Here is a 24214-nt window from a genome sequence, read left to right on the forward strand (position 1 = left end):
GTTTAGTGGTGGAGATATAAAAATTAAATCATTATATGCAGATGATACTGTGGTGCTGTAGCTAGAAAGATCTTAAAGTATTTCTGAATAAATGGGATAAAAGTTGTTAGAAACCCTAATATAAATTAGTTATATGAAAACAAAAGTTGAGAGTTAGGAGATTAGCATTAGCATTAGTAGAGGCATTTGATGCAAGAAAGCAAGCTTATGCAGCATCAGCCAAAAAAAAAAAAAAAAAAAAAAACCACTTCCACTTCACCCCTCTGTTCGTTCAAAATACCTGTCCAGCTGAGCCTTAAACTTATTTAGGCCCATCAACTTCCACAACAAGGGATGGAAGTCTGTTCCACCAACCAACCACCCGCTGGCTAAAGGCAAATTTCTGCACGTCTATCCTACATCTGTCTTTCCTCAATTTGAATTTATGCCCTCTCAGGTGATTATTCTGAGCGAGAGGAAGAATCCCATCAGCATTGAGCATGCTCAAACCATTCAAGGCTTTATACACCTCTATCAGATCACCTCGCTGGTGCCTAATCTCCAGACACTGTAATTTGCAAAACTTAAGCCTTTCTTCGTAAGAGCACCCTTTGTTCCATTCACTAATCTTGTTGCCCTTCTCTGTACTCGTTCCAGCAGCTCTACATCCTTCTTGAAATTAGGCCTCCAGACCTGTATACAGTACTCTAGGTGTGGTCTGACCATTGCCTTATACAAGGGAATAATCACCTCCTTATCCCTGCTAGAAAAATTCCTGTATATCATTGACAATACACCATGAGCTACTCTTGTAGCCCATATGCACTGCTCAGAGAGCTTCATATCTGCCTGCACAACCACCCCCAGGTCCCTTTCATTCTCTACCACTGTCAGTGTAGTACCACAGAGTTGATACATTGCTCTGGGGTTGCTGTTTCCCATGTGTAGTACTTTACATTTGTCAATGTTAAACTTCATTTGCCACCTCTCAGCCCATCTGCTCAACCTTTCCAGATCCTGTTGCAGCAGCAGCCTAGTGTCAGTAGTGTCCTTGACAACCCTGCCTACCTTTGTATCGTCTGCAAACTTCAACATTAAGCTTGATATACCATCATCAATATCATTTATGAATACAGAAAACAATAATGGACCCAACACTGAGCCCTGAGGGACTCCACTAATAACATTAGTCCACAACGAGCAGTGTCCATTGATTACCACTCTCTGTCTTGTCCCCCTCAGCCACCCCTTTATCCACAGCAGCAATTTGCCTCCAATGTCACACTGCTCCAATTTGTGCAGCAGTCTTCCATGTGCAACAGTATCAAAAGCCTTTCTAAGATCCAAGTATATAATATCAAAGTTATTCCCTGCATTCAGTTCCTCTGTGACTGCATCATAGTATCCAATCAAATTGGTCAGGCAAGACTTCCCCTTAACAAAACCATGCTGGTCCGAGCTATAACTGAAGTCTTGTCTAAATGATCCTAAATGAGATACAAGGCAAATTTAGAGCATTGACTAAGTAACTAAAAATTTAGTAATTTTGTTATGCAGTTATGAGAGTTGGGAGTACAAGGAAAATTTAGAGCATTGACTGAGTTAATCAAATGTTTAGTAATTTTGTTATGCAACATAGCTGCCAACTCCCCAGGTTTACAACAGAGAATGTATCTTTTTGACTTGATTTGACTCTTCTGTGTTATAGTAGCATAGTTTATAACTTAGTTTTTTTTGTTTTGTTTTTTTTTCCTTCTTGTGGTAACGATTTTTTTTACATTTTCTTTTCACAAAAAAATAAAAAAAAAAAGCAAAACTATGTTAAAATTAAAATTTTAAAACAAATTCTGTGAATTTCTTATTTTCATTAAACAGTTGGTTGTAATAAATACATGAGAAGGTTGCAATAATTGTTCATTCAGCCATTAAAAAACAAACTTTATTCTGTAGGTGTTTCATTTACATAAAAATGTATGCACTGTGGCCAAAGGATGATACCATCTCTCAATTTAGAAAGAAATAATGATTTATAAAAGAAAAAGTATATAAAAACTAATATCATCAAAGATATATTTTTAAAGGAAATAAATGTATGGAAACTCCTGCTAATCATATTACCAGTCAATCTAGGAGTATAGGCCATCAAATATATAAGCATTACCCTCCCCTCTTCAATAAATTAGTAAAGGCTTGCCATCCTTGTAAATCAGAAATATAAAAGATAAGTGAGAAATAAATATAGAATAAAACACATCCTGAATGGCAAAACAATTTAATGGTTAACAAATTGATCATTAGTATGCCACAATATTTGTGGCAAACTTTACCTTAAGCGTTGTACACATATGGTAAAAAAATTAAAAAAAACAGTGTTGGTTCAGATTACCAAAGTTGTACCATCGAGATCATTTGTGTGCCGAAATGATAGTCTGCTGCTGTTCAGGGAACAAGTTTTTTGATCAAATTGAAGTGAATCTAATAAATGTATGGCAACTTCTCTAACTTATTAGAGTCTATAGTAGGTATTGTGAAAACCTGCCAAATGCTATTATAAAAGAAGAAAGAATTGATGTACAGTGGCCTGTCTTGTTGAACTGATAAGTGCAAAAGGAAGCTTTGAAATACAACAAATTATCCCAAATCATGCTTGGCATTTTAACGAACTCATAACAATGCTTTCTGTGAGATTATATTCATCTAGGGAGAAAAATAAAACCTCAGTTCAGATCATTTCTTTCTCGTGAAGTGCTCTGTTGTTATTAACAAAACTGTGATTCACCGTTTCTGAAGAGGGCAGAGTCTGTGTTAGTATTTTGCTGAAGCACTCTTAATCATTTGATATATATAATTTACAATCCAAATAGAAATCCACAAACAGATTTTCTATTTGTGGATTTCTGTTTAAGTTTGATGTCTGCTAAGTGAAAGCATACTGTATTAGTAAACAATACTGTGGCTGTATTTGATTATAAATGTGTATTTTGTAAGTGAATTTAATTACTAGTGCAGTGTGGACTTCATGAAAACCTTCAGCTTTTCCAAAAAAAAACTCCTGTTTTTTGCTGTAAATCTCACTTTTTCTCCTGCTTACAGTTACCCTAATCTGTAGCTTTTCAAAAGTCGAAAGTTGAAAACTGTGTTGTAGGAAGAGTTTTTATTGAAGAATGAAGATTAACTATTTAAATAAATAATAGAATAAGAAAAGTAAGAAGTATTGGAAGCCATGTAAAATGTTTTTTTTTATGAAAAAGAGAATTAGCAAGTAGACAAAGTTAGTAGTGCCATTTGTTAGTAGTGTCATGAATAAAGCTTTGATTCATCATTTCTGAAGAGGGCAGAGTTTGCATTAGAATCTTTCTGTAGCTGTTTATAATATAGTTTTTGTCTGTTTTAACCTATGTATATTTTCTGTTTCATTTTTTTTTTTAATAACATTACATTAAAAGTTATTTGAAGTAGAAATGAATGATAATAGCCCAGATGCAGACCAAGAGGAAGGCAAATCAGTAGTGCTAAGCAAGCATCAGAAGAAAGAGATTACCCTGGCTAAGGTTAAAGATATAATAGGAAATAGGATATTATGGAAGAAGACAGTTAAAGAAGGTTGATAGTCCAAGATTGATTTATACTATCATAGTGACCTGTGCACACAACATATTTGGATGATGATGATAACATTCAAATGTAAATTTTAATAACCTTCCAGATAATAACTGCCTGGTTTCAGTAGCAGTGGAAACATACACAAACATGAGTTAGCATACAGTAAAAAATTATGCAGACATGATGTTGGTGGTAGAGTCATCCAATTTATGATATGCCTGCAATAACATTTAGAAAATCATAATCTTTATGGCACAGTAATTATTTTTATTTTTTCTGGTTTGCATCCAAGTATTCAGAAACAAATTACTTTGTTTATAATGTAATTATCAACACTCACATTGCACAAGATTAAATTACTGAATAAGAGCAGTTCAATGTATATAAAAATTAATTTAATGAAACAGAAAACACTCATAAGTTATGATCCTCTTCCTCCCTATAATGGCGTCTCCGTAGCCAGGTGGGAAGGAGCAGCAGTGCGTACCACACGCTTCTTGATTAGACCGGGGTTCGAGCCCGTCACCACCAAATATGGAGGATGCGGAAAGGTCAAGGAATGACCACCGCATATTCCGGAGCAATATGGCCTTAGTTGCTAATGCTCCTAAAAACCAAAACAACAACAACAACAACTCCCTATAATAATTTCAGTTTTCTAACAACTGAAAAAGCTCCAGCATGGCTAATAGCACGGCCCAAGGTAGAACTATTTCATCCTAAGATAACCTGGTTAACAACAGATGTCATCTGACTTCTAGCTCACATATCCCATTTTCAACACCTGATTCTGAGAAGATCTGGAGGGTTAAAAAAAAAAGTTTAACAACATAGAAGTTGCTAACCAGGCTAATTTTCCAAGAACCTTCCCCATGAGATCCTTAAGGATTGAAAAAGCTCTCAAATAATGGTGGGATGTCAGCCATGGTCACATCCTCAAAGTTCACATCATCTTTTTGTGTGACTATGGTGGAGTCCAGCAAATAAGAAGAAAAAAATACCAAAACTTTTTTCTCAATGAAAAGAGATATGGCATTAATTATTTTGCCATTGCTAATTGTTCAGTGAATTCTGTTTTATACAGCTAGTATTGAAACCTTTTGGACATTTCAACACAAATTTCATAAGTACTTGCAAATGTAACTATCTCCTCTAAATGTAACTATCTTTGTGCTATATCCATTGAAAAGAGAACTCCAGAATGGGGTTGCAATGTACAGTATATTTTCTTTTCGTTAAATTTATTTTAATGTTCTTATTTAGCAGAATTACTTTGAAATAGCAACAGTATTAACCAAGGCCTATAATTTTTTAGCAACATAACTTTGAAGGGAGGCTAAATGAGCCTTTCCCATATATTATTCATAGTTATTAATATTTGATGGGGATATGTGAATATTTGTTATTGTATATCCTCAGTAAAATAATAACGACTGAAAAATACTATACAGAAAAGCCTCAGTTAGCCTCCTTAAAAAGTTATGCTGCTCAAGAATTACATGTCTTGGTTAACATTGTTGCTATTTCAAAGTAATTTTACTAAATAAGAATGTTCCTCTATTGTTATGTTATGAACTTATAATGTTCAAGTATTGTAAACTCCCTGCCTTAAACATTTAGGTGTTTGCAGGAGGGAGTTTACAATACTCAATTAAACACTCGATTTAATAATACTATTTAATATAAATGGTTATAGAAGCATTACTGTACTATATTATATTATTTTTTTCCAGTTTTTCATTTGATGCTTGCTTCCAGTTCAATTCATCTGTATTGTCTCATGGATCAGCCCTTGATTTAGAATACCGTATTGAAGCAGAAACTTTTACTGGAAAGAAATACTATAGAGTTAAGTTTAACTCTTCTTTTGATGCTGATATGCCACATATTGTGATTAAACGGACCACTGTGAAGGGTGCATCACTTTTTGAACCATTTTGCTCAACTGAAGTCGTATATCTCAAGGTAAAGTACAAAAAGTTGATTAGTTGTGATGCCTGTATATTGATGTGTTTATAAAGCTTTTTAAATAGACATGACATGGTTTTTAAGGACTGTATTTTTATAGGTTAATACCTGTGACTCATTTTTTTTTTTTTTTTTTTTTATCATCAAGGGTTGATTATATACTAGATAATTGGAAACTATGGCCACAGTTTTTATGAAAAATATGCTTGTGAGTGTATTTTTGGGTAAATTTTGACTTAACTACAGTGTTTACCCATAATTTGTGTCATTCACAGTGATAGCTTAAAATGGCAGCTCAAGTAAGACTTGCTCATGAAAGAAACTTTGTGGAGTCATTGATTTTTGTGGGAAAGGAATGCTACAGTGCAGTGGTATGCAAACTGTGGTCTGTGAGAAGATGGATTTTCTGCTTATTATGTGCACTACAAATGAGTTACATAGCAAAAAAGATACAAGCTCACCCATCATGTTAATTTGAGAAATAAGTTGTTGAGACTTTTTCTCTAGCATTTCTGGAGACTAGGAGGTATAACTGATTATGTATTGAGCAGACTACATATATATGGACAGAGATTTAAAATTTATTTTTTTAAATCTGCATACTTTGAAATGGGGAAGGGCAAATTTGGAATGTGAGTTAAAAATATGTTATTATTGAAAACAATTAAAACAAAATGATATTTTAATATGGGTTTCTGCCCATTTCAGTAAAACTAGGAATCAAGTGGGGTTCATCCATAGCCATAGACATCCAAGGCCTTGAATGGGTTGAGCACGCTGAATTCTGATGGGATCCTTCCACTTGTTCAGATTACGAACCTAAGGGGGCATAAATTCAAATTAAGAAAAGACAGATGTAGATTAGATGTGCGGAAATTTGCCTTTAGCCAGCGGGTGGTTAATTGCTGGAACAAACTTCCATCTGTCGTTGTGGAAGTTGATAGGTTGAATAAATTTAAGGAGGAACTGGACAGGCATTTGGAGGGAATGGTGTGATTTTTTTTCTTTTTGGCTGATGCTGCATAAGCTCATACACTTGCTTTCTTGCATCACATGCCACTACTACTACTACTATGTCTGCATGGATGTCTATGGCTTATGTAACAGTGACAGTAATTTAGGGGGAAATTGTTGAGATTTATAATGAATATCAATATTATATTGATGGAAGAGATCTAGATTGCTTTCTTAGGAAGGTGGTCTTCTCCTTGATAATGCCAGATCTGACACAGCGTATCAAATGCAGGAGCTAGCTGTTTGAAAATTTTGGGTGGAATATCCAGAAACCTGCACTGTATAGCCCTGATTTCACTTTCTCTGCTTTTCACTTGTTTTCACATTTAAAAAAGAACTGCCTTTTAGGAAAGCAATTTGAAAGATATGTTGATCAAGCAGTTCATAACTAGTTATGTGCATGAACTTGGATTTCTTTAACATTGGCATATTTTCAAGTTTTTCTATAAAGATTTCTCTGCATATATCAACTTTCATAGCAGTCACTTATTAAAATGTTTCTATGATAGTTTAATACAGTGATAAATAACCTAATACCTACAGATCAATGGAAGGTCAACCATACTGTACTAAAATAACTGAGTTAACGTAGAGAGGAAAGTGAGCTTTCTTACCCTCTTAACTAACTACTAACTTTTCCTGCACTGCTTAGTCATTAGTTGGTACCAGTCCTATACCAATTGTAGGACTGAAAACCTATGAGGAAAAGTTTATGAAAGGAGCAGTCTTGACAGACACTTAGACTTCATTTAATTGGGAAACCAGAATACCATCTAGTCAAAAGAAAACAAAAGTTGTGGGCTCAAAACATGTTTCAGCCCACAAAATGTGTGCCAGTTTCTAATCATACACTCCACAGAAGAACAGACAGTAGAAAAGAAATCGTTTTCTCTCACTCTATATATATATTGAACTCCTCATAAGGAATGATGTTAGATTGCAATCTGCTACACATTACTGAGGAAGAGATCAACAGGAAACTCCAAAATCAAGGATTGACAAATGTAAAATGAATTTCAGTAAGTGGAATTGGAAATATAGTACTTAACAAAAATCTGGTTCTAATTTTATGCACATAACCTCTGACAGTTGTAAAAGCAGGATATCTGAACTATCAAGTGAAGATACATGTCTCAAATTCATTTCACTGCTTAGAGTGCCAAAAATGCAATCTCTCATGGAGGGCATGCAGAAGTACATTCCGTTCCCCCCCTCACATGTCAGATGCAGATCCAAGGAACATGAGAACAATTACTAACAGGCTCTAAAACGAGTCCATATTGCAAAGAAAGCATTGCCTATTCCAGAGTATTTGGTAGAGAAAGGAAAAAGAAATAAATATAAAGTTCAATACCATATATCAGGAAGCATAACAACCCAACTAATTTTACTCAGTAGACAGAATTGGAATCAGCTTTAAGCAGAAATTCAGACAGAAGCTGTGATTTCTCCACAGAAGTCTCTCTCTCTGTATTAGGCAGATTTCTCTGGGGGGGGGGGGCACTGTATTAGGCAGATTTCTCTCTCATGATCCTGGAAACAGTTCTGCACAGCCGACCGGGCTAGCCGGGTGGGTAAAGTGCCTGCCTGGCAACCCAATGGTCACGGGTTCGAATCCCGCCTCGGGCTTGGATTAAAGTACTGCAAAAACCTTGGGAGGTGCATTATGGCCACAGAAGCCGATGCGCCAACAACTACCAAAAAAAAAAAAAAAAAAAGTTCTGCACAACTAATATTGTGACGTGGTGCCTTATCTTAGAAGAGCCCATTCACAGATGGATACACTGCAGCCATTAAGGGATGCACCTTGTTGGAAACAATTTCCAGATAACTGTGCCATCTAAACATTCCCTACAGTATCAAGGGGCTCAGCATATACCATACTCCTCTGTTACTCTGCCATTACCAGCCTGCATTGTTGACACTTGGATGGGACCAATGACTCATACTGTAGCTTCACCATATTCTGGTCCTCCCATCAGCATGAAACATCAGTCTAAGCAAGGTTTTCCTAATCCTTCACTGTCCGGTGTTTGGGCTGTGTAATTGTACCTTCTTGTTTTTTTGCAGAAATGGATGAAACCCAGCTTGATTGCTGGCTCTGCAGTATCCCATTCATGACAATGTACAATGAGTTATCTGTTCTAAAATCCCTCTTTGGTTACTACTGTTTTACTAGGTTGTTTTTGATCAACTATAGCCTTTCTGTTACTGTGCACAAGTCTTGTCAGCTTCTGCTGGCCACTTGCATTAATGAGTTCATACTGTAGCTTCACCATTTTCTGGTGAAAATGATCATGTTCTTTAGTTATTGGACCAATCTTGATACATGCAAAACACAGTTGTTTATGAAAACCCCACCAGGGCTGCTGTTTCTGAGATACTTATACTGAAGCATGATGCCGACTACCATGTTAGAGCACTCAAATCTATTTTTCACACACACACACACACAGCATTCCTACATATCTGTTACCTGCTTTATATTGTGTGATATTATTATTAATAGCCATATGGTGCCGCATAAGCCTGAGGCTTATGCTGCACTATATGAATGCATGATGGTGTTACTGAAGGTGCACTTCATTTCCTGAAAGGATAGATGTATCAGATAAAGTGGCAACTAGTGTAGCGAGCCTGCTGTACTACTTTTTTTAGACTAATAACATTAGTTTCAGAAAAGTGCCCACTACTCAACCATCCCTTTTCAGTATTTTCCCCTGTGTTTTCTACTACTCAGCCATCCTTTTTTTAGTACTTTTACACTGGTTTTAAAATTAGTGACAAATGATGCAAGAAAGCAAGCAAGGTTATACATGTGTATATGTATGGGCGGCACCTAGAACGTTTGTTCAACTTCGCCTTGTATTTCTGTGAAGAAAAGTATCACTACAAATGGGCCAGATATGTGTGTGTGTGACTTAGGTTTGTGTGTATTATGTGTGTTCTGTTGTTATGTTCTGGCCTCTTGTCTACCCAGAAGCATCAGTCATCTGGACAGATGATCTGGGTACTCATCTACACCACGGGAAGGTGGGCCAGTCCCAGTAAAACACGTACCGTCTCAAGAGAGACTCTGACCCACCTAGTGTTGCCAGAATCCTCTGGGGGCCCATTCCAGAGGGAGGAGGAAAAAGAAAGAGCAGGAAAAAAAATAGAGGTAAAAAGGAAGGGGGAAAAAACCACCCGTGGTGCAGTTAGAATAAAAATAAATAAATTAATTAATTAAAAAAATAAATAAAAAATAGAGAAATAATAATAATAAAAATAACAATGAAATAAATTGGCTGCACTCAAGGCAGAGCACGTGAAAAAAAATTAAGTAAATAATAATAAAAAAAAATAAAAATAAAGTAATATGTAGGTTAGTGCAAAAGCATCATTTTAAGTAATAATAATAAAAAATAATAATAATAATAAACAAATAAATTGGCTGCACTAGAGTGGGAACTCAAGGCAAGAGCACATGAAAAAAAATTAAATAAATAAGAAAAATAATAATTTAATAAAATAAAAAATAAAATATTAAAATAAAGAAAAAATAAAATAAATAAATGAAATTAAATGAAAATAAATGAATAAATAAACTAGCTGCACTAGAATGGGAACTCCAGACAGAGTATGTGGGGGAGAAAAAAAAAGAAGAAAGAAGGTGGTGGCATGTGAATATGGAACCCTTAAGTCACTGAAGAAGTATTTGTTGGTGCAGTGTCAGCTATGAAGTTCTGCTTCCTGTGCTCAAAGACTTGGGATGCATAGGATTGGAATGCTTTTAGATTGTCAGGTGTTTGGAGCAGACTCTGGTTGCTGTTATGAGATACCTGGCACTGCCTGCAGCAGGGTCCTTCTTAAGTCGTCGTACAGCCTGCATTCGAAAAAGATGATGTTTCCAATTTTCGGACCTGTCTCAGAAACAGCAATCTGTTGGTAGTAAACCCAGCAGATGTAACTTTTCGTTGAGGGACCCGTGTCCAGTAACAAAGTGGGAGGATTCCAAGGTGAGGGAAAGCCAGGTCTTTACCGTTTTTGAGGTTGTGAAAGTGACACCGGGGAGGAATTTTCTGGTAACGGAGCCTGTGTTTGAGGTGTTCCATCTAGACTGCCAAATGTTGACAAGTTCGTTATAACAGAGAACTCTTTCTGCTTTGGGGTCAGCATTGAGATTTAGTTCTAGATCCTGTATCTTCATTGGTATTTTCTTTTTAATTCTGAAGCCCTCTGAAGATTACAAATAGATCAAGCAGCAAAGTTCCAGCTATCACCTGGATGGCAGCTGTAGACACTGTTGGGCATAATCTGTGCATGGCCAGGAGCATAGCACGTTGAATGGAGTTTACCTTGACTTTCATATTTACTCGTTGAACCTAGTGAAACCACGCTCCTGCTGCGTAGGTCACAATGGGGATGAAAACGGCTTTATAATACAAAGAGTGTTTTGTTGGAGAGTCCCCAGTTGCTCTTGGAGATCCTCATGATTGCAGCTGAAAATCTTTTTGTTTTGACCCTAGGTATTGTAGATGTGGTAGGAAGCTAAGCTTATGGTCAATGACCATCCCTGGGACTTTAGCCTGTGTCACAATAGGAAGCTGTTTCCCAGAGATCTTGATTTGTGGTGGGCGACGTAGGTCGAGCTTTTTTTTTTACTTTATTTATTTAAAAAGTCAAGCTTTATTCAATTTTGCTGATACTGATAAGCTTGTTAAGAACCGTCCAGGAGTAGAGATCTGCTTTGTTTTCAAGGTCGGAGCGTGATTTCCCAGAAACAACCGCTGTCAGGTCATCTGCAAATGCCACAATTTTGCATCCTTCAAAAGGTTTAGAAAGCCAGCTGTGCAGGACCATGTTTCACACGAAGGGCTCCAGCACAGAACCTTGTGGGCACCCCCGAGAGGTTGGTCTAGTTATCTGCAAAAAATTGGATTTAACCACGACAGTGAGCTCTGTGAAATAGTTCTGGAAGAGCTTATAGAGATGGGAGGTACAGTTAGCGAGGCAGAGGCGTGCCAATGCACTGTCCCACCAGACAGTGTTGAAGGCATCTTCAAAATCCATCAAGATGGCCAGTTCAAATTTAGATGTGGAGTTTTCAATATGGAGTACGAAGTCAAACAGTGCTTCTTCTGTAGCTTACACTGTTGTGAAGCCATACTGTGCTGGGGAGAATAGGTTCTGTTCCTTGAATAGTTGTGTGATTCAGAGAGCCATGAGCCTTTCTAGTACTTTGCCTAGATTTGCCAAGAGTGCAATTGGTCTAAGGGATTGCAGATCTCCTGGGGGGTTTGCCAGGCTTCCTAATGAGTGCAGCAGGGCCACTTTCCACGCCTTGGGAAAAACTCCCTCAAGTAGACATTTGTTGTAGAACGGAGATTTAGGGGTCTAAACTTGAACAAACGAAGGACAAAGACATACTCAATGAGGTCCATTTGTGGACATTTGTGAGGATTGATCCTGTTGAGGATTGCTGTGAGCTCTTTCATTGTAAAGGGATTGGTTTCTTCCTCAGAAGAATATGTTTGTTTAGCTGATCGTATATTACTGTGTGCTCAGGTAGATCATTTGCTGGATTATCTTCAGGAAACAGTCTGTCAAGTGTAGAGTTGGTGGAGTCGGTCCAGTTAGAGGTCTCGGTGTTCCCAATGGTTACAGTGGCAAAGATGTCAGGCCTGAAAGTCTTTTCCCTCACTATTTTGTATAGAAGACCCCAGGAGTTGGAGTTTCCTGAATCTCGGACAAACTCCGATCAGGTGGTTTTCTTCTGGGCGGCAGTGGCTTTGGTGTATTCGTTCTTTTTAGTGATATAATTGCTGTGGAATCTAGCTACTTCACAGGGGGGCCAGTCATGATGGCATTGATAAAGTTGATGGGCACGATGGACCTCTTTGCGGAGTGCAGTAAGCATACTATGCCTGCTCTTGGAATCACCAAGAGCAGGCATGGTGTTGGGGTAAAGGTGCCTCCGGTGGTTTCCCACATCTGTGCCATATGAACTCTGTGGAGACAAACAGTATCACTGTGGAAAGCCAGAATAATTTTTTGTGTTGTAAATGAAGTATTGTGCTGGGTTCTGTTGGGTGTCCTGGCTTTTGGCTGCAGGGCCCCTGGTGGGATCCCACATTGCCCACACACACCACTAGGAGGTAGCCAGGCTGCCCATAATTCTCTGGCTAGTCTCCTCCACGCCTGAGCTTCCTGGAAAGAGACCAAGTGAAAAAAAAAAAAAAAAGAAAAAAAAGAAAAAAAAGATATAGGATACAGGGAGTACAGGATGTATCGGAGAAGGTAAAGGAAAGGAGGTATAGACAGAGCAATGGAGGATATAAGGGAAGGCATCCTCCTCAGGTTGGGTGGGACTTGACTTCTCTCACCTAAGGAGAAGTGGAAGAATCGGGCCCTCGAGAGGATGGGAAGACAGCCACGTATCAAGAGAGACACAGATGAAACAATTCAAGCGACCTGAGTGTCAAGTTCAGTAGCTAGAAGTGGTCACAGTCTAGGTGAAGATGTTCAGTATATGAGAAAAGGGTGTTGATCAATGTGCATCAGTTCCAGGACATTGCACCAGTGATCTTCTTCTGGTGAAGAGATCATGGGTGAAGGCAGAGAAAGCGTGGTACTGGTCTTCCTCATTGATCAGAGAATATTCATTTCCTCCAGGCAAGGCATGTATTTTTGATATGAGCAACGTTTGCAGGTCCTTGTAGAGCAGGCAAACATAGAATAGGTGATCCCAGTCTTCGTTTTCAGCACAAAGACAGCGAGGGTCATCAACGATGTTCATAGAGGCAAGTTTGTGATTTATGTATCCATTGCCTGTAAGCAGGAAAGTGGTATATAACCCTGGGCTGTACCATGCTGGAGATTTAGGATAGATCTGGGCTATTTCAGGTAAGAATTTTTTAGTGATGGAACATTTGGGGGTGGTATTCCATCTATTTTGCCAGGCGTTAAGAAGGTAGACTGCAAGGTGCTTTTTTTCCTTCTTTGATGGTGTTTGCTGGGTTTGTAGTGAAATCAAAGATGGTGGTAGGGAGTCCCTTTGCGAGCTGGTAGTGCACGCCTTTGTGAATTATCTGCAGGTCCAGAGGGAGAACTCCTGCCAAGCCTTGGAGCACTGGGTTGCTTACTGCGCAGCAGGCACGGGTGATAGTGAGAAGGATATTACGCTGGGTGGAGGTGAGCTTCCTTTGGTTATGAATAATGAGTGCACGATGATACCAGACACCTGCACAGTAGGTTATAGTGAGAATAAATACAGCTTTGTCATAGCATTTGCTGTGAGTGGCGATTTAGGCCCCAGTCAGACCTGCTGATCCTCACTACCATTGCGGTATAGTTCCTGACTTTGTGATGAAGGTAGTCTATATGCGGGTGAAACGTGAGCTTGGGGTCGAGAATTACCCCAAGGTACATCTCAGTTGCCAGTTTGATGGTTCTACCAGCAATTTTAATCTGCAGTTGCCTGCTTATTTGAAGGGTTCCTGTGAGTAGAATTGAAGTAGTTTTCTCAGGGGATATATGGAGTTTATGGAGGCTGGCCCATTCTTGTAGCTTTGTAAGAGCTCCGTTGGCTGTTGTTTCTACCCAAGCCGTCTGCGAAGGCTTGGGTAGAAACATCCCCTGGTCTAGGTTCAGGAACTCATCCATGACCACATTCCATAGGAAAGGGCCAAGGATATAGCCTTGGGGGCATCCTCTGTAGACATTTCTGGAGACTTGTCGATAGGCATTTCTGACTGTAACACTTCTGTTGTGAAGATAGTCTTGTATGCAGCTGTAAAGATTTGCTGGAACACTAGCTTCTCTGAGTCTTTGTAGTATACTTGGCCACCAGAGCAAGTCAAAGCCCCCGACGAAATCCACCGATATTACTAAGAAGTATTTTGTGGCTGAATTTTTTACAGAATCCGTGAGCTGTCGAAGAGTATCTTCTGCTGAACAGCCTGAAGACAAGATGTTCAAATTTTTTGCTTAAAACGGGAAGTAGTGCTATGGGTCTGTTATGACCTTGACTGCTCTGGTGGTTTACTTGGGTTCTTCAAAATGAGGTGTAGATTGGCCTCTTTCCACTCATCCGGGAAGAGTCCAACTTCCAGACAATGGTTGTACAGGCTGAGAAGGAGATTTGATTGCGTCTCTGCAAGCTTCTTAATTACTTCTGCTTCAATGAAGTCTAACCCTGGGCTTTTTTTTTTTTGTTTACCAATGGCAAGTTTTAATTCATCTAAGTTGAAATGCCGTTCTATAGAAGTGGTGTTGTATGATGCATTTTCAGTACAGATTTCTTGTTGCTGGCTGGATTGAGGATCTGTGTATAGCAGAACAGGGTGTCCAAGATGTTTACTAACTCTTCCCACGTGGGGGTTGTGGTGCCCTGCGTGGTGACTATAGAGGAGATGACCTCACTCCTGGGGAGCTTGTCCGTAACAATGCGATACACAACTCCCCATGGGGTGCTGTTTCCAGTCGTGGAGACCAGGTGCTCCCAAGAAATTTCTTGGCTCTAAACTAGTGTAGTAATTTCTTAGCCTATGATAGTTATTGCATAGGGCATCAACTTCATGGGCAGCCAGGTACGGCAAGCATGTTGAAATGCTTTCCGTGCTGTATGAACCTGATGGCGGAGATGATCTAGTTGGTTGCACCACCATGGGACAGCACACGAGGCTTGGACAACTTCTGAACATAGGGTGATTACTTTTAACTTTCAATGCTCAATAGAACCAGCACGTCTGCCTAGAAACAATATCATCTGTTATGCAATTAAAGAGGTTCCAGTCTGCTTTGTTAATTGCATAATGGTTGATATTGTTTCTAGGCGGAGGTGCTGGTTCTATTGAGCGTTGAAGGTTAAAAGTAATCACCCTATGTTCAGAAGTTGTCCAAGCCTCGTGGACTTTCCAGTCAGTGATTTTAGTGGCAGTGGATTCTGTGGCTGCTGAGATGTCTATTGTGGACTCCCATAGGGTATTACTGAAGGCAGGCATGTTGTTAAGCTTGTTAAGGATTACAAGAGAGAGAGAGATTGTAGCGAGAAAGTTCTCGAGTTCCTGGCCATTGTGGTTGCCTGGGTGCTCTTCTGAGTTGCTGTGCCACATTGCAGAATGGCAATTGATGTCGGCACAGAGAATAATCTTCCCATCTGGGAGGAGGGCTTGGACTGCTTGCAGATACCTGATGGCAAGGGCTATGTCTTCTCCTGGACGACAATACAATGAGATGACGTGGAACGATCCCATAGGTCCTATAGGCTGGGCACACACCACCCATGGGGTACAGAGGGTGTGGATTTTGGTGGTAGTTATGTGCGGGTTCCTAACAAGGATAACCACCCACTGAGTGTCTTCTTCTGATTGTATAATTTTGTATGTAAGCGGATATCCCCTGACTTTTCTTGCATTTGTATAGCGCTCTTGGATGAACAGGACGTCTGTATTGTCTTTGTCAGTCTTTATTCTTATTTGGTCCATGACAGCATGGGTTCGCTGAGCATTTAGCTGCATAAATTTCATGATTGTACAGTTATATGTCTTATATGGGGCCATAGTTGATTCTTTGTTGTGTGCTTCTTGCTTTCAGATAAACGGCACTTTTTATCCCTTATCAAATGCTTGTAATCCATTTTTGCTAGTTTACAGTTGGCGCAAACCGGTTCTTCAGTTTTGTTAAAGTTATACCCTTTCTGGGCACAGTGTCCACACGTGAAATCAACACGTGTACATGTGTGTATAGTATGGCTGAACCTGCAACAGCGAAAGCACTTTGGGACGACTATGTGTTCTTTGAACTTATGGCTGGTCCACTCGAGGTACACCCTGGCCTGCTGCTTAATTACTTGCCAAGAGGTCAATGACCCAGTTTACATTCTGGGAGGATTTTCCTTTGGGCTGGTATTTTGGTTGTACCACATCTTCAATGCTGGTAAATTCGCTTTCACCTTGAAGGTTTCTACAATAGATTTCTTCAGCCACTTGTTCCGGTTTGAGGTTATTATTGATGCCGAAAACAATAATTGCTTGGCCTTTCTTTTTGGGTGTCTCAATTGTGAGTCCCATGGTGGAAATTTTTGGGTTGTCCAGTATTGTCTGGGCTTCGTGTCGCGTTGCAGTCTCAATTATTACTCCGATGTTCCTGGTTTTTCTTATTGATTTGATATGGGTGTTCTTTAAGTCGCTTGCTAATTTTTGTACAACGGCCGTCTTGACGGCTTCACTCAATTCCATGGGGCTGTCTTCTGTTGGTTTTAATAAAACCAGATGTTGCTCCTTTAGTAGCGTTTTCTTTATCTGGGTTGGCTTGTGTGCTTCAGTAATCTTTTTTGAAGGATTCCTCAGTGCATCTGCATAAGAGCGGGTGTAACATTTTCATTTCCACGCTCTTCCTGATAGGTTTCCACTTTGGCTTTGAGCCGCTCGTTGTTGGCGTGAAAGTCAAAAAGGATGCATTCCATCTGACTCCATATCTTTATTATATCTCTGCGAGTCGCAAACATAATGCGGTTTGTCGGCTTGGCCACGAGAGCTTCCAAGCCGGATCTAAGGGAAAAGACTTTATCAGTTACAGTTTCTGCATACAGGCGTTCAGATTTGCGATTGTATTGGTAAGTTTGATCGGTATTTGATATGGCTGTCATATCTGTGGGAATGCCATCCGTTTCTTGCAGGCAAGGTCAGGCCTATTTTCTTCTTGATCTTCCACAGATTCATTTAGTGCAAAGTCACCCTGGGATCTTGTTAGGGGGACAGTCAATGTTCTTTCCTCATTTTCTGGTTCGTTGTTTGACTTGGTGGAGACTGTCAGTTTTGATAGATGGATAAGTACGGATTTACAGGCACTTCGGATAAGCGGGCAGATTTCAGTTTTTCTATTTACCAACTGCAAGTAGTAAAATGATGTGCACACTTGTCGTTCTTAAGATTTAGGCAATGCATTTTGTGTGAGTTAAGACCAAGAGCAGGCAGTGGGACGGATAGATTTTCCTGGCCGATCTGTAGGAGGCCTTCAACAACACTTGCTGCATCATGTCTGCTATTTCAGTGGCTGTGCAGGAGTTCAGGTGGTTCAGTTCACGTGGAGTAAAATCTTTGACTACAGCGTCATCAAACGAGGACTAGTCAATGCTCTTGATGGAGAACCACACTAATGCAGGTGGACTGGACATCCTGGATGTGTTAGTTGCATTTGTGGTTAGATCGAATATGATAACTCTATGGTCTGCCAGTCATGGACACATGGGCCTAAGTTTCTAAGGTGACAGTGACATCAATATTAGATTCCCCTGTGGAGCTGCTGTAGGGATTGTGCTGGTTTGGCTGATTATGGACTGAGGTTTTGAGCAAGGTTATACATCAAAAAAAAAAAAAAAAAAAAATGTCTAATTCTTCCTTAAATATATTCAAACCGCCCACTTCTGTTACACTGCATGGTCTTTTGTTCCAGCAATCATTTAGTCTCTGGCTGAAAGCAAATTTTTGCATATATATCCTGCCACCATTCTTTATATTCCATTATATACATTGTCTGAGAAAGAGTAAGAATGTCGCCAGCATTTAGTTTACACAGTCCATTTAAACCCTCAACCACTTCAATCAGGTCTCCTCACAGGTGCTTAGTTTCCAGTTGTTGCACTTTTCAGAACTAAATCTTTTTTGGTAAGAGTGCCCTTTTGTGTCCTTAACTAATCTGGCTGCTCTTCTCTGCACCCATTCCAAGATATCCACATCCTTCTTAAAATGAGGCTTCCTGTCTTCTGTGCATTACTCAAGAAGTCTTCTTCTTTCCATTGTTTTTATAATGGGATAATCACTTAACCTTTCTGGCAAAATTCCATAGAATATATTCTGTGAACTGTCCTAGCAGCCTATCTGCACTGCCCAGAAAACTTCCTATCAGTCTGTACAATTACTCATAGATCTCTTTTGTTCTCCACCACTTTTAAGTGTGGTACCACTCAAGTGATACGTTATTCCAGGACTTCTGCTATATTTCAGTGTTAAACCGCAATTGCTACCTGTCCACATGCCTAATTTTTCTAGGTACTTGTTGCAGTGGTACATCTCAATTCTTGTCATTAACCAATCTGCCAAACTTTGTATCACCCAAAAGCTTAGACAATAAGCTTGATATAACTTCATCAGTATCACAAGAGGCCTGCTGTAATTGAAGAGGCCTGAGGTTACCGGGTTCCATAGATGAGTAAAGAAATTCAGTTCAACTGTTTTAATAATAAACATTAATTAAGATTAAGTAAGTAAATAACAAGAGCTTTCGAGATTTAAGTATCTCTTCATCAGTTATGTGAATACATACATAAAATATAAAAATATGAAATGTTACAAATGGAATGTGCAGAGCATGGTCATGTTGAGTGAAAAGAGAGCGTGCACGAGGATGTGCGAATGCTAGAGCATCACAGTGCAGAACTAGGTGATTGTTGTAGATGCTAGGTGTCAGCGTTTGTCATTCTGTAACACTACAGACTCCATAATTGAATGTGGCGCCTCCGTAGCCAGGTGGGAAGGAGCAGTAATGAGTATCACATGCTTCTTGATTAGACTGGGGTTCGAGCCCATCACCACCAAATACGGAAGATGCGGAAAGGTCAGGGAATGACCACCGCATATCAACAACCATAATTGAATGTAGCCACATGCCTCTATTGAGGTTTAAAATGCTATGACAACCAGCTTGCCGCACATCCAAGGCCCCCCCCCCCCATAACGATGAGATCATCAACTGCTTAAATTTCATATTATCCAGGTACTTCAAATCGCATTTCTAAGATCTTACATGGGTACCAGATAAAGTGCTTGCAACTCCCTGGTAGAGGATTGCAATCTCTTGTCTTGAGGGTGGACACCCGTCTCCTCCTCTTTTACGCAGCGGTACGATATACCGCATCACATGACACGATTGTGGCAGTTGTTATTTGGGGGAACCTGCCAGAAAGCTCCAGGACCGAATCTCTGTACATGAAAGGGTCATTTGCTTAGCTGACTCTGCACACGCTGCAGTTGCAGAGCATTATTGGTCAATGCAACACGACCTCAATCCCAGATGTGATACTGAGGTGGTTGATCAAACGACTGTGGCTTGAGTCACTGCACATATCTGGTTTTCATAGCATTTTTAACTTCAATAGAGGTGTATGGCCACACCCAATTATGGAGTCTGTAGTGTTTACAGCACGACATATGCTGGTACTCTGTCCATGTATGCACCCAGCATCTACAACAATCACCTAGTTCTGCACTGCGATGCTTTAGCATTTGCATGTCCTCGTGCATGCTCTCTCTTTTCGCTCAACATGACCACGCTCTGCATATTCCATTTGTAACATTTCATATTTTTATATTCAGTGTTCTCACCAGAAAATTTTGCCAGCCGGGTGGGGAAGTGTAATACTTCGCAATATTATAAAATTTTCTGTTATTTATAAATGGGCAGCTGTTGGCAGGTACTGCTGAATTACAGCACTCCCCAGCTTTTTAAATCTAGATATACAATCACAGAGTTATATGAAATTTTGTGAAGAACAATGAATATTTTTATTAACAGGTCCCGCGTATAGTATACTCATCCTCTATTTCCAGTAATAACAATAAATAAATAAATAAAATAATTGCCTTATTTAATACAGTGGTTTCCAAAATTCCTATCAGTCTGTACAATTACTCGTAGATCTCTTTTGTTCTCCACCACTTTTAAGTGTGGTACCACCCAAGCTACCATATCCCCACTTCCCCATCTGGCTATTTCATAATGCCACCCGGCTGGCAAAGGGGTCCGTAAACTTTTTTGTTTTTTGAAAGGGTCCATAGACCCTTTCAAAAAGCAAAAAAGTTTACGGACCCCTTTAAATTCAAAAAACGTTTGCAGACCCCTATATATATATGCATGTGTGTGTGAATGTGGTTTTCTGAAAAGAAAATTCAAAGTTTAAAACAACTCAACCTTATTCTTATTTTTACATTAATATATAATATTAACTTTATCATCAATTTGCTATACATAGAACAAATAATTCGAACAGTTCCAGAGGGTCTGTTTCATGGACCCCAGTTTGGGAAGCGCTTACAAGTATTAAACAGAGCTCGGGCCATCCAGGCCCAACCATAGCCTAAGACCTTTGGTTCATGAGAAAACAACTATTTCCAATAATCGTTTCAATCATAAATGAATAAAAACACAAAATAGTTTTCAACTTTGAAATTTAACCGTAGACAGAACTGTGCGCTAGACATTTCCACATTTTTCTCCCAGTGGTTGAGTCAATGCCTGGTCGGTGGGTTGCCAATATGCATTTTTGATCTGCATAATTATTGCAAATTAATTCACTTGCTGAAATTTATCTCAGAAAATAATTTAGCCAAAGTTCTTGGTGAACTTACAAAACTCATAAAAATGCTTTTGACCATTCCGATGACTGCTTAAGAGCCTGAATACTGCAATTTGACATTAAAAAGAATAAAAACATTTTTAAGAATTACTATGAATCAGGAAAAACTAAATGCTCAAGCAATGCTTTCAATAGAGAAAAGCTTGGTCAACAGTGCACCAAACTTGAATGAAAAAGTTATTAATCTATTTTCAACAAATAAAAACCAAAGAATGGGTTTTATTTTTAAATCAAATTTCAACATTACCCAAGTCTGTTAATGGTAAGTGTCCAGTTAATGTTTTGTAGTATTTTTAATTTTCTTGTTGTCATCATCATCTATGGCTACATGTCTTATAACCAAGGCAATTTAATGTAACTTTAAGAAGCAGCACCCCATACATCAGAGTCACAGGCTGGCACTGTTTATAAATGTGACTTAAGCAATCCAGAGCAAAAATTAATTGCATAATTTAACATTATATGCTCCTGTCGCACTGACCTCGATTGCATAGTATGTTTGAATTAATATTGATCGAGATCAGTGAGCAGATTTAAGCGATTCTCATGGTTAAAGAATTAACCATGAGAATCGCTTAAATTTTAGCTGGGCGGTCAGTTAAATTCACCGGGTGGTGTACCCATTCGATAGGTTCTGGGAAGAACACTGATATTTTATTCATATTCACACAGCTGATGAAGAGATACTTAAATCTCGAAAGCTCCTGTTATTTACTTACTTAATCTTAGTTGCTGTTTATTTGTTAAACCAATTGAACTGAATTTCTTTAATCAGGCCTGATGTAGATGAGAGTGATCAGGAGTGTGAGTGTAGTAGGAACAAGCACTATTTGAGTGGACCGGGGTTCCAGCCCATGACTGCTAAATATGATTAACATTTGTATTGATGATTTATTGTAAACTCCATGTCCTAGTGGCCGTGCCAGAATATAAACAAGTACATTTTTTTTTAACTATCAAAAACCATAATTGAATCCCAAAAGATTCCACTAATAACATTATTTTAAGGAAAGTGGTGCTCATTTATAATTACACTGTGTTTTCTATCACTCAACCATCCATTTATATATAGCAGCAGTGACATTGCTTGTAATTATGCACTGGTCTAATTTGTACAGTGGTCATTCACGTGGAACAGTGTCAATGATGTCAAAATAATATTTTTCTTTGTTACATCATCATCAGATCAGTCAGGCACAATATCTTCCCTTAACAAATGCATGCTGTGATTTCCATATAATTCCATTGATTCTGCAATACTTGTTTAACAACTTACTCCATTAGTTTACCTGGAACAGAAGTCAAGCTTACAGTTCTATAATTACTTAATTTTACGAATTAAGTAGTTTACTTACTTAATTCATAAAAATTTATGAATTAAGTAATTATAGAACTCCCTTTGTGAATAGGAGAGACATCTGCTATAGGGATCTCCCCTGAATCCAAGGAGATTCTCATCATTATAGCCAAATGTTTGTTTGCTTGCCTCTCTTACTGCTTCTTTTAATATAAATGGATAGATTCCATCAGTCTCAGACATTCTAATTACTTTTAGCTTCAACACTTTCTCTTCCACTTTCTTGTAACTTCTCACAGTCGTTTAGCTGTCATTTATTACTTAGTATACTTTCTCGTATTAAAGAAAAGAATGATCAGCTGAGCTATGACTGCCTACTAGATTGACCTTGGAGTATGTGGCACAGGCTATTCAAGCAGTAAACTCATGACTCATACCTGAATTGCCACCAACCATTCCCATGGGATCACAATATCCTTGAATGAGGTATTTGAAGTGGATCTTGTAGCAACCATTGTTAAGGTAAGAATTAACTTTACAGAATATTATAATAATTAATTAATAAAATATAGGAATTAATAAAATACTACAGTAATTAAGCAGACGTCAAAAATTTATTAACTACTCCCCTTAAAAGAGTTTAAACTTATAAGGTACTGAAAAGAATATAACCCACCAGAATTAGCTTTACAAAAGGTAAAAATTAAATTAATAGAATATCACAGAAATAACTTTAAAAATTAGCAAAATTTTGTTAAAGAATTAACCAAAAGCAAAAATTATTCTACTAAATTGTTTATCTAAATCTTTAGTCTTCTGGAATATAATCCAGTAAGTGATAGAGCAATGAGAGATACATCCTGTTTGCTCTTCTTGACTGCCTGTTTATATTATCAACTAGTTTATTATTGAAGGAGTTGGTTTATGCATGGGTACTGCACTTCAATCATTTCTGCTACCCAGGTAGTATGAATGCATCGTTTATTTGTGCCTCATATTGTGATCCTCTTCACAATGAGTTGCTGAGGTATTGCACTGCTTTGAATAAGTAACTCTTCACCAGTGGAGAAGACTAATGGTACTTATTCTTGACGGATAACACCACCCAGACGTCACCGTTTCGAAGCTTGTTGGCGTACTCATTGGTGGGTGGGTGGGCAGGTACCCCATTGTTGCAGTAGTGACAGCCCAGTTATGAAGAATGACACCACAATATGAGAGATGCCTGATGGTGTGCGTGGTTTAATCTAAAAATATTGCACTGCTTTGAATATTCAGAGCAGTGTAATACCTCGGCAACTCGTGAAGGAGGTCACAATATGAGATACAAATAAGCGATGCATTCATACTGCCTGGGCAGTAGAAAAGATGGAAGTGTGGTACCCATGCATAAACCAACTCTTTCATACTCTTAACTATTCAATCAAGAAATATTTTTAAATTATTTTATTATTATAGACTAATTTATGTTATAAATTCTCTAAAGGATGTATCTGTTGATAGTAAAGATTCTATCCCTAATTTTGAAATTAAGATGCTATTTTCTTTTCCATTTATTATTTATGTTTCTTTACCAGTGGAGAGTTTCTTTACACTTTGTTGAAACTTATTTTCCCCCCCTTCTAATTTGAAACAATACATAGGTTTTGTAATCCTGAATCCTAAAGAATTCTTCATCTGTTGCTGATTTAAGTTTTAAGATTTTAGATAATATTTTACTATGAATATTATTGATTTATTTATTTTTGAGGTGAACTGTGTGATGTGCTCTCTCTCTCTCTCTCTCTCAAAAATATTTTTCATGGTAACATCCTTTGATTTCATTTTCTTTTTGATGCAGTGGATATATTTCTTCACTTATGTTTGCTTGAGGATTATTATTCCATAATGGTCCTTTGCTGGAATTAATTACTTTTTTTGTTAATGGATAGGAATGTAGCATTTTGTTTTGGAACTGT

At 38.4% G+C, this 24214-nt stretch overlaps 1 protein-coding gene across 1 annotated transcript in view; it reads left to right on the forward strand.

Moving 5' to 3' along the window:
* The window catches only part of LOC150090765 (integrin alpha-PS1-like), a 373692-nt gene that overhangs the window by 158779 nt on the left and 190699 nt on the right, over window positions 1–24214 (forward strand). Inside the window, exon 12 of the mRNA XM_090379991.1 lies at window positions 5316–5547. Within this exon, the coding sequence (XP_090236117.1) occupies window positions 5316–5547 (232 nt within the window). The remainder of the gene's footprint in view (window positions 1–5315; window positions 5548–24214) is intronic.

This window comes from Mastigoproctus giganteus, chromosome 1 (genome assembly GCF_048544385.1).
Source record: "Mastigoproctus giganteus isolate SK-2022 chromosome 1, ASM4854438v1, whole genome shotgun sequence".
NCBI lineage: Eukaryota > Metazoa > Arthropoda > Arachnida > Uropygi > Thelyphonidae > Mastigoproctus > Mastigoproctus giganteus.